Below are 18,059 nucleotides of genomic sequence, written 5' to 3' on the forward strand. Positions count from 1 at the left end.
AGACGTCGTTGACCTACATGTGACGTAGACCAGCCGACACGAGACGTCTCTGCCACGGAGACCAGAGACAGGCCCATTGACCAGCTCACACGGCTTAGAGGAGGAAGATGGAGTGTCGGCGCAGAAATATACGGGCGGTGAGGGCGAGTCAGTGAATGACAGGGCGATGAACGAGGCTCACTGACAGCATGATCAATGACATTGATCATTGATGTTACGGGTGTGATGCCAACAGGTCTGGACATCTTCACCATAGCTCTATGACGGAGGAAGTCATCACACTTATGTACTGGCATGAAGCTGATGTCGCTTCCATCTGCTTCCACGAAAAACACAAACTCGAAAGGAATGTACATGACACACCAAAGAACTATTATGAACAACAGAATATTTGGATCGATCGCCAGACATTTTTTAGTCGAAGAGTATTATTTATATAGTAGATATTCATTGTAGTTAAAATATACCGTAAGTAAATAACGACTGAGAAAACTATGATAAAAAACATAGTTTTATTATTTATCGATAGTAATGTTGCTGTATCTAAACAGAAAAACACATTTAATATAGGTATTTACTGTTAAAGGTCGCTTAACATTTGAGTAATGCCCCGTGTAGCCCAGTCACCGTGATACCCGTGATGTATATAGTACGATGCCAGCACCGTGCTCGGCCGCGGACTGAGTCACGCCTCATTCATGAAGCCGGGACTCAGCGTGGACTATAAACTTGACCATCGCGATACATCACACCGCTCATTGACTACATCTAAACAAAGATTTTTACAGTATTGTGAGAAGAGATCTAACTCAATCAACTAACTCCACACCCTACTACGGTCTCGGTCGGTGCTAACAGATTTCTACCGTCCAATAAGTTCCTAACGTCCAGAGCTCGTCACATTTTTTAGTAGTCATGTTCGCGATGATCGTCAGTGAGGTAACAATATAATCTTAAGGGAAGTCATTATACAACGAGCAAGCGGCGCGCCAGTAACGTACCCTCCTCCTGCCGAGTCTCAGCCGCTGCCTCCTAAAGTGTTCCATAGCCTTCGTCATAATGCACACATGTCACGGTTCACTTCACTTCACTAACACTATGAACGTTCGAAGTTACACATTTTATATTATTCGCCTGAGGCGAGCGCCGCGCGAGCAGCCGTCGCGAGCTAAAAATACAGACTCAGCGTACTTCAGATCACATCTCGGAGTCGCTGGCGAGTGGCGAGAGGCGGGACACTTGTGTCACGCTGGCCGTACAACGTTAGTTCGCCCACAAGTACCAAGTCATTACATTACAACACTATACTTGTTGTTATATTTTGTGTTAATCTATCGTTGTCACTACGCCATGTCATCTGTGACTAATGCGTCTCCCTCCGAGTGGGTCTATTATTATCTATTATTCTTCAATGTATAACAAACGTTATTGATAAACGCATAAATTCATTAATGTCGAACCACGTGGTACCCTCCAATAGATTAGTGTTTGCATGCTAATGTGTATCTTAATGTACGCAAGTTTAAGATCTCTTTGACTACAACGATTCGATAAAATTAATTCAGGAATCAGTGGTTCCGTCTTTACCGACATTGACCTGTCAGATTTTTGTTTGCCAAGTTTAAGTACTATGATTTTTCTGATCCAAAAGTATTGAAATATGTCTAGATTTCATGATAAACATTTCCAAAAACATCTTTATTATCATCTATATGGAGGGTATGTTCAGATAGTCGGGTACAGTTTTTTTATTTTTCTTTACGTATGAATTTATCATACAAAGATCACAAAGTGTCACAAAAGTCGTACAATACCTTGATCTTCTATTAGTATTAATATTAAAGGAGGAAAGATTAATTATAAAAATATACCTCTTCATGAAAATTTTGTTGAAAGCCTCACTCTTGCCATCTGTAGGAAAGTTAACAAACTGCAGTCTCTGAGAGTTGTATCATATGTCATGTTCGTTAATTCTGTACGTACCTAAGAGATGGCGCTAGTATAGTTAAGACATTTATAGACAGATGGCAGCACAAGTCAGAGAATAAATAAAACTACAAATTACCAGGACTTTAAGCAAAATAGTAAGCATTATAAATATGCCACGATGTAATTAAGAATATTTATATGAAAATGGTCTGTAAAATATTCAGTGATTATGAATGAATTACGACCTCAGTGCTTAAACAAAAATGTCGGTTCGTCCTCCAAGTCCAGTAAATGTGTTAGTAACACTATCAAGACGTCATAAAATCACTGAAATGCGCGAAGTTTGTGAATCGGAGAACTAATTTTATTGTTCTTAAAATAAATAGACTGATACTTTATAACAGATTTTAGCGTCACAAATACGCGGTGAGTTTCACAATATAACATATAGTTGATATAAACACGCTTTTATAATGTCAATGATTCCAAGCTTTGATACAAACACATGTAAAGGAATTGTTACATATTGGATCGTATTGTTTGTGAGATATTAAACAACGGAGCAAGGAATATATGACAACATAACATGTGAAACGAAATAGATCGAGGAACATTAATGTATGTACATAGTATGTCGGATGCGTTGCAATATTAAAGCCGTTGCTGTCCGATACCCGCGTATTATAATTTGCAATTGTAGAAGTTATTTACGACTCAGTATTGCTTACTATTTCAGTTAGTCTTTTGTTTGTATTAAGTATATTACTACTATTACTGTTCCTAATATAATATTTTATTCAATGTCAATTTATGTAATTCCACTAAGTGAACTCCTGTTTTTTTAATGTTGGAACTATTGATAGAATAAAAATATGCACGAAATAGTCCACCGTCTTTCCACTTTATCTAAACGTTTAGGTTTTTTCAAACTTATATACGTATAGCTAACGTGAATTTAATATAATAAAACATCTCATCGGAATGCAACTCGTGTTCTATCACTCCAGCATCCGATGTTAATGCACACGGATCTCATATAAGTAAATATTGCCGAGGCAACAAGTTCAGTAGACATTCCCATTTCTACATATAATTAAGAACTGAAATAGACTGGTCGTTCACCCGGCGACATATTTGGTTAACAGCTAACTACGGTATAAGTAACACTTACATTTGATATGTCTCTGATGTCGCTCCGCAGTGACCGCGGCGGCGACGAAATCGACCTTAACTTGACACAGTTAAGTCCTATTTCGCTTTGTTCAGGAAGTTTGTTTATTTTCAGCAAGTATTTAAATAAATAGTGAGGTGATAAATGATTTTTTTTTCAGTAGCGGCTTACGAGATTTAACCGACTTTATATAGTTTTTAAAGACTTTGAATACTACATTTAGATACGAAGTAAGAAGTGTGCATTATGCGGATGTATCTAACTCCAGCTATGTTCGAAGCGAGTTTTTCTATTCCTCGGCCTTTAATCTCGCCCTTCGGTTTAATCTATAAAATATTTTGAATACTAAACGCTATTTAACAGGTTCTCTGATAAATTTTGTAGATTTTCCCTTTCATCTGTATCGAGTTTACTTCAAACTTTTAAATTCCTGAACATTGAACTTCGACACAAGTTATAAGAGATATTCAAGGAATTAATTAAAAGGCATTTCACATATTTTTGTGTTTCAACTGTTGCGGATTCAACGTTCATCAACGTTAAGAAGGCTTTACTTTGGATTGGCAACTTTTCTGTGGTTATATTTTATATTTTTATGATGACATCTAGAATTTCTGAGAGTAAATAAAACGACAACAACTCTTCGGAGGGCGGTGCAAGTCCAATATGAAAGCTACTGCAGAAGGTATTTGAATGTTAACGCATTCATTCTTGAGTATGGTGAGGAGGTTATGTAGGTAATATAGTGTGTGTTCTTCCACGACTCCTAGAGACTAGATCCATGGCTGAGGTGTTGGCACGCCTGGCAACGGTTTGACCACCGAACAATATGATGCCTGTAACTCGATGAAGTCCTATTTTGTGTACTGATGGTGTTGCTCATGAAATGAAATTATGTGCTGGCTTTAAAAATGTTTTTGTAATCAAAGCCTCCAGGAGTTTGTCGAAATGAAAACGATAACAGCTTCCGGAACACACACACACACACATACTATGTAGACAGTTGTGGCAACATTTACAAAATGAGTGGAAGTCACTGGACTCCGAATAATTCGCTAAAATAAACAAATGAATGAATGAAATTTGTGAAGAAATAATTAAAATCAAGAGTGGTCATTGTGATGAGGCCCAAATTTAATGAAAATTACATAATTTGTGCACTTAATTGTACTGAATATTTCTTACTTAATGTTAATCTTACGTGTGATTAAGAAATCATAGTAATAAATCATGACTTATGTGTTTTATTGTTGTTTTTATTTCAATTAGTCAATTACCAGGGCGTTTCCAGACTTTTGGACGGTAGTGTATATATCTTCCGCTATTTCTTTCGTAGTCGAGAAAATTCAAAAACGGCAAATATATTATACAGTTGTCACTCATTAGTGTTGTAATCAGTACTGAAGACGCTGAATATTTTTGACGCCAATTGGAAGGTTCGTAAAATTTGTGTAACAATCACAAACTTTAATACAATCTCGTTAGTAATATACGTATTCTTAAAATTATATATTTATATAAATGAGATGTTCAGATTTTTTTTTGTTCTAATAAATTGTAAGTAAGCTCGCATGTAAAGCGTTTTCTATAAACAGATTCAAGAAATGAACGAACACTTCGTTCAAATCATTAATGTGACTCATACGAGCCTCGGCAGAACAGTACTTTGGAAAGCATTTCTCAATAGTTTCAGTACAAACATATATCACCTCCTTATATAGTAAAAAAATAAAGACGATCAAAATGGTGTTCCACTCACATTAAGAGAAGATACCCAAGAAGCGATTGAATTAGTCAATTTTACAATCATATCAATAGTTCGTATGTTCTGAATAGGTTATCAACTGAGTGATATCTTCTCAAATCAGGTAAATAAGATCAAACATGTCTCAGGAGAGGCGATAGGGCGCTAGTGGCGGATGGGGCAGATCAAATATGAGGAAAGTCGCGTAGCTTGAGAGAAGTGACAGAGACGATAAAATGCAAAATGATAAACGTATATTGGAAACATTGCTTGTAAGTGAAAAGATTTGACATATTTTATAGCGCATTCGGCCGGTATACTCCGTACTAAACACTCTCAAATCCTACGAGTCTCGAATTTAATATAAAACTGTTTCTTAATAAACGCTCGTATAGTACATAGTATATATTAATTACCTGTATAGAGCAGTATTCGTTAACGTGACGTGTCGTGAGCGGACGACTCTATTCCCGTCTTCCTGCAATAACAGTACTGATGGTATTTTTATTATGGCCGGTTTTATTTCAGTTGCTATTTGACAGAATAAAAATAAGGCGCGAGTGGTGTGTAATGTGACACTTGGAGGGATGAGCCATCACGATAATATTATATATCGATAGTCGACATTTCAGTCCAATGGATACTTTCGATTATACCAATTATAACTTGTAATTTTTTTTTAAATATACGTCTATGTTGTATTATGTTAAGTCTTTAATTTTGTATTTGCTTGTGGGTAAATATAGTATAATACAAAGAGTTAAATGATAATAAAGTACATCTCAAATGAAAACCTTTGTTGATATTTAGTATAACGACTCTAAGATTAAATAAAAAAATTATTATGTATTCGTTACATGTTAAGAAAAGCTCTCAATTAAAGTTAAAACGTTTCCCAACACTAGGCAATTATATTGCGATCGACATGGAATTCATTACGGTACTAGTTGGGGAGCAGTCCTCGCTTAGGGAACTAAACCGGCGATGGATATTGAAATTAGTGAGATTTCTTCAAACCTTTAATGAGAGTTCATCGGCCCCTCTTATTTAAAATGTAGTGCGTTTCGGAAAAGAGATATTTCCGTGTCTCCATTCGGCGGCAGTCACTTCACATCACCAGGAAAGGGTGATATTTATATAACGAGTAATACAACTACGACTCGGACTCGAGACACTTCCATCTTACAGACATATTAAATAGCATTAATTTATTAAAACTGTCTCTAAATAAACCAATGGTATTTCAATAAAGCGATTTCTTTACCAAAACTGATTGATAGAAGATATCGTAGAAACGAGAAGTAGGTAATGAAGCAATGATAAATTAATTTTAATTAATGTCAATATTCTAAATAATTACGTGTATTATCTTGCTGCTGACCACTGTTAACAAACGTATGTAAAAATTAAGTATTTTAAAATAAATTATAAACATATTTCAATGTTTCACACAAACTAATATAAAGTTAAACTATAAAATAGAGATTAAATTTCTCATAAGATTTAATTTTTGTTATATAAAGTTGAAAAGCGATACTTTAACGAGCACAGCAACGTTGAAAAAACTTTACCTATTCATTTCTTCATGGCACGTGTATATTAATGTTATGCATAAAAGCGATTCATGCTATGCATTCCGCACCAGACAACATTCAGGAAGGCAGAGAAAAGAGTTTTAGTGTGTGCTAATATAGAATACAATAAAAATAGTGATAAACAAAAGATACCGAAAACAAGATTAAAATAGCTCTTAAAATATAATAGTCAATAGAAGTACAATAATAATGATTCATGTGACGGAATGTTGGGTTAACACTCGCTATAACGACCGCTGAGGCGACGCTTACAGACGAATGACACACAGTAAATGTATAATATCATTCTGTAACATAACTATACAATAAAACTACAACACTTCTGCTAAATCAATTTCAGTTAAAGAAAAATTTTAAATATAAATTTCCGTCATTGTGCTCGCGTGAATTTTAATAGAGCTTTGTAACATGAAGGCATAACCAAACCTCATTTCCATCATGATACATTACCCCTCCATCAAAGAAGTCCCCTTTAAAATGCTTAACAAAGTTTTCGATGGCGTCGTTGTAATTCATTCGTGTCGTTTATGGTTCGCGTGAAACACTAAATGACTTCAGAACAACGCTTCAGCTGACTATTAAAGGTACGAATTTATAGTCTGAATTACAAGACGTTTATTGTTAAAGAAACGACCGTTAATATATAATGTGTCGGGATGTATGAGAGATGGGAATACTGTTGTCACTTGTGAGTTTAAACAATGCTGTTGAAAAACCCGAATCACTTTTAGGTATGGTACTTACTACTTCTATATTTTTCTGTTTTTCTCACGGACTTTCCGAGTTAAGTCGTCTGTTCTGAAGCTGATCTGTAAGCTATCAGATATCAATCGCCAGTCTTCAGACGGACGGAAGGCGGGGAAACGTCTCGGAGACATTTGTACATTTTAAATTGTGATTCGAACCTCATGTGACGTTCAGTGGAGGCTGACTCGCTTATAAACCCGATAAATTATAATAAAATTAATAGTAATGTAAAAATTTATTCTAATTTAACCTTTAAAAAATGTTTCAAAGACAAAAGTCGAAACAAGCGATAACTAATTACAACTAGAACATTATAATGACGAATATAAAAGTCAAAAGCTGCGTGAAACTTACAAATAGTTGAAAATAAATCAAGGGGCTGGTGAGGTCGAGGGGTGTGAGGGTGTGTGAGGGTGTCGAGGGTGCCGGGGGTGTCGGAGGGTGTCGGTGTGAGTCAGAGGTGCGACGAGACATCTATTTCACGCAGTCCGCACACTTACAAGTCAGGTGTAAGTGTGGCCGACACGCACGGACCGTGATGTCTTCACACCGGCAACTAACAGCAACGACTTGAATGTACAAACTGTTACTCGGCAAGAGTGATGTGGATTTATTGAACAGATTATTTTATTAAAATTATATTCATTAGAATAAAATAATCCGTATATCTCGATTAATTCATCAGTAATACAATTCTACATTCACCTTAGTGAGAAGAAATTCTTTTCAATAAAACCTTTATTTCAATATTTTTTTTTTCCACTTTGTAAAATATAACGAGACTGGAGCGAGTAGCTGGTCGTAGTGAAGGCAGCATCGGAGTGAAACAAACTTGTACAATTAGGAGGGCACGCGAGGCGCCGACATCTCCGCCCGCCGAGGGGTATTGATTAGAATTAGTGTTTACGATACACTGATACGGGAATTATATATATAACACTTAGCGGGTACACGTTAGATTAGAAAAAAATAATCAGGAACAGATAAGCGATGGCGGCGAGAGATTCCTTTGGCATTTTCAGTAGTCACTTTAAATAGATGTCTCTATATAATAATGTCATCAGGGTTGTGTTATATGAAAGCATTACGAAATATACCCACGCTACACGGCGGAGCACGGAGAATAAAAATAGTAGATTGAGTAACTGTTTAATGACATCACGGTATTGAAACGTAAACAACTGAAAAACATCCACGTGGCTAGAAGACAGCATTCCTTGAGAAGATACGCTGCAACGGTAAAACTTTCATTGACTGGTGAAAATATTTTTAATATATTCCATACAAATAGTTTAAATTAAAGCGTCGTCGTGAAAACGAGCATAAATATTAATTACTTATCAAGAGACGTCCGCAACTAGTCCCATTAGTTGTGAAGTTGAATCGTTCCCCGACAGGCTTTAGTGTTCAGAGCGACACGCTATACTTTAATGTTTGAAAAGTTTATATCGGTGGTACCACTCACGCTGGTGGTCTGCTAGAAGGAGACTATGAGGGGTACGGTTCCCCAGAACACAGAACATGCACTGTTGTACACGAGCCGGGGTACTGTGACCTATATGATGCAGAAGTTTGATAAAAACTAGTGAAATTGAATATTTTCTTTAGACCTCAGTAATGTATTATTTGTTGAGAATGGAATTGAATTGTGCTGTACATATATATCGGCGCAAGCAGCTTCAATGACGGATGCAACATGAAAATAACTGGCATCAATTATTATAACAACTTATTGGTCGTCGTTACTATTGTTAAAAGTAAAACGAAATCAAAGAGAATAGAACTATGTTTGAATTCTGGTTTAAATATGACGTCTGGACGCACGACAGGGGACTGCAGAGTTCAGCGAGTGCGGAGCATAAAGAACCTTCGAGAAATACAAGAACATTTAGAAGAATTGAAGTTTCATTTTAAAATATCTGGAACTTACTGAAACAAGTGACATTAGAGACGTCAGCGAGGCTGGCGTCCTGTCTTTAAAATAATGAATTTGTAATAAATCCGATATATACAAATTAAATGGGAAGTAGTTGATTTTAGTTTTGATGATTTTGTGTTTTAAAACATATCGTGGTGATCGACGATGTCTAGTTTCTAAACTAACTGAGAACACTATATAACATTCAGAGTAGATTATATATATAAGTATATTAAACTTAATAAATGTACTGACTTTAATCATCCATATGACCAGGATTTAATGACAATTTATATCATATGTTAAGTTTAATTTGTGATCTGAGATTGAAATTAAAATATACCTACCTACAGGTTACTTATTTTTGCAGACAGTCTTTCGGTGATATTTTCCACGTATGATGATGTATGATATCAAATTATATTTCTGTTCCGTGTTCAGTGACAATTTATATACGTAGGTATCGTGTAGTTAACTAGGCGATAATACAAGAATTCTCGTTAAATTACTATGATAAATAACACGTGGATTACTCGTTATTAATATATTTGTGATTCTGCAGAATGATTAATATTTAATTATAACAGAGCGAGTAAAAGATAACATTCATAAGACACGTTCAAAAGAACAGTAAGACGTGAACGTGAGTCAAGCGGAGGAGGGTAGATTAACGACTGCAAATGTTTAATATTAGTTTACAATAAGCAAATAGACAGAAGGCCAGACGGACACACGGACAGTGTGACAGTAACGCAAGAAAATATTAATAATTTATAGCTTTCCCCATAATAGAATACTTTTAAGGGCATAATAACAAAATGGCAACAGTATTCTGTCTGTGATGTAGACGTCGACCGGTAGTAATATGTTGAGAATGCCGTTGGAACTATGTGTATTGAAAATATATATGTCGTACATTAAATATAGAAAACAAACCATCACATTCGAAAGCTAAAAATATCAATTGATAGTAGTAAGTGGGAACGTGACGCTGGAGAGGAAAACAAGTTAAAAAGTGTAAATATATCGTTGAACGGCCCGTGAATAATATTAGAAGCGAGATAAACTGCGGGGACATATAAAATGTACACGGATTAACCTATCGCGTGACACTTGTATGGATGAGGTAAGTGGTGCTGGCGTCCAATAGAACGATTCAATCGGAGGAGCTCAGTTACAAAGACAACAGAATTATATTTATGTCAACTGAATACTGAAAGCAAAAATCGTTAAAGGTCATGTATATTAAGTAAAAGATATACCTATTTGCTATATCCAAAGTTACTTCAAGCTCGTGGGTATGTCTGTTAGTGTGTACATTAGATGATAGACTGCTAACTCTGTCCAGCCCCAAATGCCTCATCCGAGTTTCAATTATCCGAGTGCGGAGTGCATCCCGCCCACAGGCCACAGTCAGCGTGTATTATTTCGGTGGTATTGCCACACAGTGGAATAGCTCCGCCTCTACTTTATAAAGATTATGGACTAGGGTCGCAGTACTTTATTGGTTATAAAATAACGGATCGCTGTTCTACAGCACGGTACCACAATTTTAACGGAACTATTTTGGCAATGTCCAGTTCTTTTTCTATACACGTGTTGCCAAATGAATGCCCAACAATTAAGTGAGTGATTACAATCAGTCAGTGATGATGTTGATTGTTCAGAACATGAAACATCTTTAAAACAGCGTTACAATTATATTTTTAGGTCCCTCGAGCCAAAGTGACTGAACGCTATTTACATTGGAGCTGTTTAGTCTGAATCAGTATAAACCCTCTTAAAGTCTTAACTAGAAATGTAAGTCCCAATGAAGAGTATATCTCAGATCTATTTTGAAATAATTCCTCAACTTTGAGCGGTTATAATATGATAAATGAACATCCGACTCATTCAAAAGATAGAAAAATCAAAGAGCACTTTACTCTTATAATTGTCTTTAAATCTCCTAACTCCGCTCCGTAGTAAAAAAAAACCGCAAGCGCCACGTGCTGGCGGCGGAAGCTTGTAATGACTCCCCGTCCCCCGCACCCTCCTCCCCCCTTCAGTCACCCCTCGAGCTCCTCTCGACCCCCCCGCAGCACTACCGACTTAGTGCACTGGCTATTTCTGGTGACAGAGACACTTCGTACTTAGTCAGTTTTGTACAACCACAGAGTTAAAATAATCCAGAGCCGGTCATTTTGAGATAATCGATAGTTTATTTATCACGATACTCCAAAAAATCTCAGCAGCTTTGATCAAATTTATTCGGAAAGTTTATACTGAAACATTTCACATCTAAATTTTACTTGCGTGTTTTTATGTTTTTTTTATTGGGTAGCGATTATATACGAGTATGTAGATACATTAATATACAGCCGTTAAAACAGTTCTACCAATAAGTAGCATCCGCGGCGTGTGTCGGTATGAGGCGCGCGTCTCTCACAACATTACCTTTATATACACAGACTTATTTTCATTATAACATCTCATTCTGCTGTTTCCTGAGCTCCTATAAATCAGACATGGAGATTATTCACGTGCACAACGACGATCCGAGACCAGAATAGATCCTTACTTCAAATGAGAAAATTATATGTACTGAATAAGATACATATCTTACAGTGCACGAATAAGAGGCGACAGTGAGTTGTAAAGCAGAAAAGTTAAGAGTTATTCGATATTAAAGGTAATAATATTCGGACGCATTACTGGGAACGTTGATAGAAAACATTCCGCGGCGAACTAACGGGATATCGCCAATAAATAAGATATTTTTATGTAAAGGTCAAAGGTCCGAGTTAAATGTACCGTTCGGGTTATATTAATGTGTATTAATAACACGTAAGATCAACTCCATAATAAGAGACGTCGGTTCGACGGAAGAGCGATACTTTGAGTATGAATTTAATTGCAAAAAAATTTAATAAATTTGTTGCAAAAAGTACAGAGTGCAAAAAATGTAAGCATTCATAAGGCTATTGGGAAGTTAACGATTAAAATTGAATTATCTCTAAACGAATCTTTAATCGAGTTTGATTTTTTTTTACGACATAATTTTGTTTATATTTCTTTGTTCGTTGTGTTTTTTGTGAGTTAATCGTCTATAAATATTACAAATAACTAAATACCGAGTGAACCGGTAATGTAAAGTGACCCGGCCGTTGTAACCGGACGCCCGTCGGCGTTCACCAACCTTACTACTTTGCTCCTACCGAGTGACTGTCCGTTTGGAGTGACAACGAAAATCTTGAACTTATCAACAGTAACTTGATTATATAAATTTAAGACTAATTTTATATATAATTAATTTAAAGATATAACATTAGGTACTGAGTTCCTCTGTAAAAGTCGGAGCTATAACTTTTAACCTAAGACATAACTAACAGAAAAGACCTCACATATTATATATACGGGGACATATTAATAGAAGTAACATTAAGATTTGTCGCGAGTTAACATTGAATGTAGAGCGGTCCTAGAGTAGTCGTCTAAATATATTTTATTTATTGAAGTGGAATTGTTACTTCTTACAAAATTTCCAATTCCACGCCGGCGACTAGTCACAAGGTCTTTGACCATTAATTCTATTACCCAAATATATTTCCAGTAAACGTTGGGATCAGGTTTCGGACCGTTCTGTTACTCATAGAGTAATTTCATTAATTATTTTCCGTCTAATTAAGTCTCCGTGTAATATATCACGACGAAAAAAGTCATAAGACACCACCCACGAGCGCGCTCCGAGCCTTCAGCCTACCGACCAGTTTTAATTAAAATAAATTAAGACAATCATCCGCCGATGACAGCCTGCTTCAGATCTGAACACATCCTAACGTGTCTGGCGGGAGAGGAGCTATGTGGAGATTTATTATTTAATAATAATTGTCCAAAATATTAGACAGTTCCGCCACGTGTCCCTCTCTATATCTCTCTCAGAAGATCGAACCTCCTCGGGTCAATAGAATGTTTTGTTTGTTGTTTTTTGATGAAGGCAGATTTCTTTAATAACAGTTATATTTATTACATATGAGTAGAATCAATTCAACATTATCATTAAGTTTTCAATAACACACTTGAGATTAATTAATATGCTATATATTTATGTATTCCTACCACACTGTTTTATGTCAGACACGTAACAAAAACATCAGTATATTAAGGAGACTGACAACTTCAGTGCCAGTGAAGTGTCTGTGTGGTCCGTCTCTGATAGAGCAAATATTTTTATGAAGAATGAAACGCACAGACAATTTTGTTATAACGAGGTACCTTATGTAATAAAAAGCAAACTCATTAGCACACAATTTGTCCCGACGGACCTTTGGAAGAATGAAAGAAGATAATTACTAATTAATGGATACTGAAGATTGTCGAGCGATACTACGACTATCGTTTGGAATGTCGATAAATACAATCACCGAATATAGAACCTCTAACATGGAATCAATGAGGGCATTGGTTTGATAAAGAACCATGTTGAATTGTTTCAATAGATCCTTACAATAATACATCACATTGAGTAAACATGTTTTGTAAGCCAGCAGAAGCGCTTCACAACAGTAAACAGTTGTTGTTAACGATATAAGTAAGCGGTGATGATGAACCGTCCGCTGGATGGAGGCACGGATTATGATTTACATTCCACACGTACATATTTTTTACAGAACGTCGGAACTGAATCCGGGGAACCTGTCCCGTAATGCCGTGATATGATGATGCTTATTGGCGGTATGATAATGCATCAGCTCGATTAACATTGTGTCACTTACCTTGGACGATATAAGCGTCAAGGTGGGCGAAGACTCCTGTGGAACAAAAGACAAGTGTCCCGGTTTAATTGATATTTGAAAAGAGTGACACAAAACACAGATAACGCTGAAGAGGACCAAAAATATCGATGGGAATGATATGGACCTTGAAGCTTTGAGCGTGTTATGTACTAAAGTTATGTCCATGTTTACGTAATGCTGCATCACATACAAACTTACACATTAACCGACTTATCCGCTGAGATCTATTCCAATTAAAGAACATAATTTAAATCTTTATCTATCAACATTGATTGCATTCACTTAACAGTTATGTATTTAAATCATCTGAGTAATTTTTGTATTGAAATCTAGAATGACTTTAAAATTATATGGTGGACTTTTGTCCAAACGCTTTTGTCTATGAACGCTTCTTATAACTACAAAACGGCACAACGGTAGTACAACAAAAAAAAAATAAAAATCTATTTATAAATATTTCTTTAATTTTGTTTTATTTTAGAGTATTTCTGTTACTATAATATGTATCATATACTATTTCCGAATAGCGAATTACAATCGTAATTGCAATCTTAAGTATGAATCAGAATCTTCGGAGCATGACAATACCGAGAAGTACTGACGGTCAGATTATATTAAGTTGACACGTCATCAGAGTTACAACAATTTGTTGACTGGAACCTATCCGAGGGAATTATTAATGTTTGTGTAACGTACAGTATTGTATATCTGTGACATAGGTATAGGACGGATCCGTTATCTAGTTTTAATACTGATTGACAAAAACAACATGTGTTGTATAATGAACGACCCAGTTCTCGGTATAATCGTAACATAGTGTCCAAAATATAATTTACATACTTGTAAGGATTCCTGAGCAGAAACAGCGATGCGATGTTAGTTGCTTGCGAAATAATTTTTATGTAACATTTTATTGCTTCGATTATTATTTATTTCAGTTGTTACGTTTTGTTTTATAATTGAAATATATATTTTTTAATTGGTAGCCATTATATCTTAATGCATTACAGTTCGCATCGCGAAATAATCAAACAATTCGACACACTAGACGTCCGAGTATAAAAAATGTTGTGAGAGACAAAGAAGTGTCCGACCGGGCGAGGCGTCTGGCGTTAGCTATGAGGAAGCCTTCGTGTCACAACCGGCGAGATCTTCAAGGAGGAAGGAACGATGTGTAATGATACGCTGAGAGTGCTCGGCGACGGCTGTTAGTCGAACGCAGACCGGCAAAAACGTGGCCGGCGCAATTAAGTACCGGCAAGGAGTGTTTAACATTATAAACAATTGCCCATATTATGAATATCAATCGCTCGTGATAATTACACGAAACTTAACAAAAACAAAACGAGCCGACAAAAAAATTACATACACGAATAAAATCGCATGAGCAAGACAGTTTGGGAACGGCAAAAAGTCTGAACTCTTCCTTTCCTAAATTATCCTGTCACGCTCAACTATAAAATGCAATTGGTTTTGAAAAAATCAAACTCGTTAGAATAAAGTATCGGTCTGACGGCGCGGCGTGGCGGAATATCGTCCTTCGTGCCTCGCCATAGGGTGCATGTAATTTGGCGATGTTATTATGGGTTTATATCGAGTGTCAGATTGCACAATAGACGCACGCGCATGTACCTGGGCAAGGTGACCCGGCGAAGGGCACGAGGCTGGCCTGGCCCCCCTACCCCGACCAGCCCCCGGGCGTCGTCTCTGACCCCCTCCTTCTCCTTCCTCACCCCCGAGGACCTTATTCCCTTTGGCCACATACGTGTCCCGACACGCTATAGCCAAATTGCCGCGTATCGTAAGTTAGCTAAAATAGAGAAATGTATGGCAATGTTTGTCTACATACCATAATATTATATACTACTATGCTACTATAATATAATATAATGAATGCCTTCAATATTCTTATAGCTTGTATATAACAAGTCTTTAATATCGAAGGTCTCGGTGGCAGGTGCGATGAGTCGTCAAAATATTTGCCGACATTTGTTCAATATTTTTGCATTTAGGTTTTTAAAAACGGTTATTTATGTTTCACGTCGATACAATAAAGTATTATGTGGGCACTAATGAGATCGTTTATGTTCAGCGGTGGGCCTGTTGAAGTGTAGTCGCGTCTCCCTGGTACCTCAGTGTATAGTTACAACGAGTGCTCTGGTCGTGTTTCTGAACCTAGGATTCCCTAGCGATGGCATGTCCTCGTCATGTGATCTGTGAAATTACTTTCACTCTTACCACAACTACTCCAACGTCTCGCCCTTGGTTTTGTTGTGAAATTGCATATGTATAAAGATAATTGATTTTAAATAATTGGCCATAAATATTGAGGAATGGTCTGGTGTAATGTCGGCCGTCAGCGAAATTAGGTTCTTTAGAGCTGTTGGCTCGCCATTATCTCCGACACTAAAAGGCTGGAAAGTATATAAAGTCCTTTGAAATTCAGGTAAAAGTGAATAGAATGCGGAGTGACCCAGTTGCACTTCCGGCCTCGCTGGAGGGTGCGCGCCGGATGGAGGCTTTGTCTCCACTAACTCGATCGCTTCGGATTCGAAGCTTTTCTCTTCCCAATCCACTTTCTCATTTTCAATTTAATACTTCGCAGAATTTATTACGGTTATTTGATATTTATTCGATAAGATTTTCGTGTAAGATGTGTTCAAGTAAGAAATTTCTAACGAGATAATTTCAAAAGATGCTGTACTTGACAATCTGCATGAATATTTAATTTGGAACTATTTTAGCAATTCGTTAAATCTCTAATGTCAGGTCGTCGATCATGAGCTGACTCCAAGTTTACATTTCAGCAGATGTTTTGACCTACTTTCTATGTACTTTATTCACATGGTAATACACAACACTATATATATTCTTCTTCTCTCTCTTATATTTCTATCTACTCAGAAGACTCCCTCCAGATCTCCAGTACCGATACACCTGTATTCTTAATGTGTTTCGCGGTGTAGTCTGTACGCTTAGTCTCAACTGACATTGTCACACTACATACGAAGTGTTAGCAGTTTTTATCCATAAATATTGGAAAATTATAATTATAACGTACGTATAGGTTATGGAATAAGAAACGAGAAACGTTTCCTAGGTTACGTGAAGATGCAGACTTAGACTATGCATAAAGATCAGGTCAGGTGGTTGGAGCCAGATGCTCCTGCGTCATGTCCGTTGCTGTGATGCCGTGTGTTATCATAAATCATACAGTCCGCTGGTCCGCGACTGCATCATCAGGTGCTGATTCAGAATATAATTTTAAAAAGAACTCAAACACTACGAAAAAGGAATAAACTATCCTACCAGTACCATTCCGAACATTATAAGCCTACAAGTTTAAACCTCGAAGTAGCTCGTAGAGTCCATATATATGTAAGAATTATGGACTCCAGCATAGCATCGATCTAAGCCGCCGAGGCGTAAGGCTCCGATCATTAAACGTAAATCCGAATACCTCACAACTTGCCCCTATACCTAAGCCGTCAGTCGTAAAACTTACCCCATTAAATGTTTACAACCTTCTAAAATTGTAACATAGATACTATACCGGTAGAGGGAATAAAAAATTCGCATAAAAACACCATAAAACAATATTGTTTTATAAATTAAATGACAGTTCGATGGCTGTTATTGTACGGTTTGATGGGTTGTAAACCGGTGTAGAGAACTCACGAGACGAGATTACATGGAAAACAAGGAACTTCATCCAGATTACTCTGATCATAGGTTCAATAATAAAATTTGTAGACAGACCTGCATACTTTAACTGTCTTCATGCTCTTTATTTTTAACTAAAATTCGTGTAACTAGCGTAGGTCAGTCTCTGTGAACTGATGCTCTGTGGTCTGTAACGAAATTAGTAATAATAACTCAGGCACAGTGCAGCTAACTGCAAAGGTTACGGGATCGGACGCGTCGCCGACAGAGCGAAGGGGGTTAAACCGTTTTCTAACAATAAAACACGCTTTATATATATTTGTTATCGGTACAAATAATCAATAAATATAATATCGATCGGTGTTATAAATGGACATTACCATTCAGCATTCGTATGTTAATAGTATATTTAGAGCTTGCCATTTATCACGTGGCCTCGATCCGCGTATCATCGACTACCCTACATGCGGAGCGTCATCTGTAACTATTTTCGTCACAGACCAGCCTTTTACGAAAT

General features: G+C 36.7%; 1 protein-coding gene across 20 annotated transcripts in view; it reads right to left on the minus strand.

Annotated features, from left to right (window-relative positions):
- The window catches only part of LOC116779806 (voltage-dependent L-type calcium channel subunit beta-2), a 68,363-nt gene that overhangs the window by 12,242 nt on the left and 38,062 nt on the right, over window positions 1–18,059 (minus strand). For 15 of the 20 annotated variants that reach the window (XR_009752580.1, XR_009752585.1, XR_009752579.1 and 12 more), the window contains exon 3: window positions 13,859–13,894. The exons of 2 other annotated variants lie outside the window; for them this stretch is intronic. Coding sequence is in view for 12 of the 18 variants with exons in the window: in XM_061521070.1 (XP_061377054.1) it covers window positions 13,859–13,894 (36 nt within the window). In the remaining 6 variants the exon portion in view is untranslated. Of the gene's footprint in view, window positions 1–1,001; window positions 1,348–13,858; window positions 13,895–18,059 lie in introns of those variants that run through there. 3 more of the 20 variants (XM_061521090.1, XM_061521084.1, XM_061521074.1) reach the window with 2 other exon arrangements.

The sequence above is a fragment of the Danaus plexippus genome, chromosome 2, assembly GCF_018135715.1.
Source record: "Danaus plexippus chromosome 2, MEX_DaPlex, whole genome shotgun sequence".
NCBI classification, from domain to species: Eukaryota; Metazoa; Arthropoda; class Insecta; order Lepidoptera; family Nymphalidae; genus Danaus; species Danaus plexippus.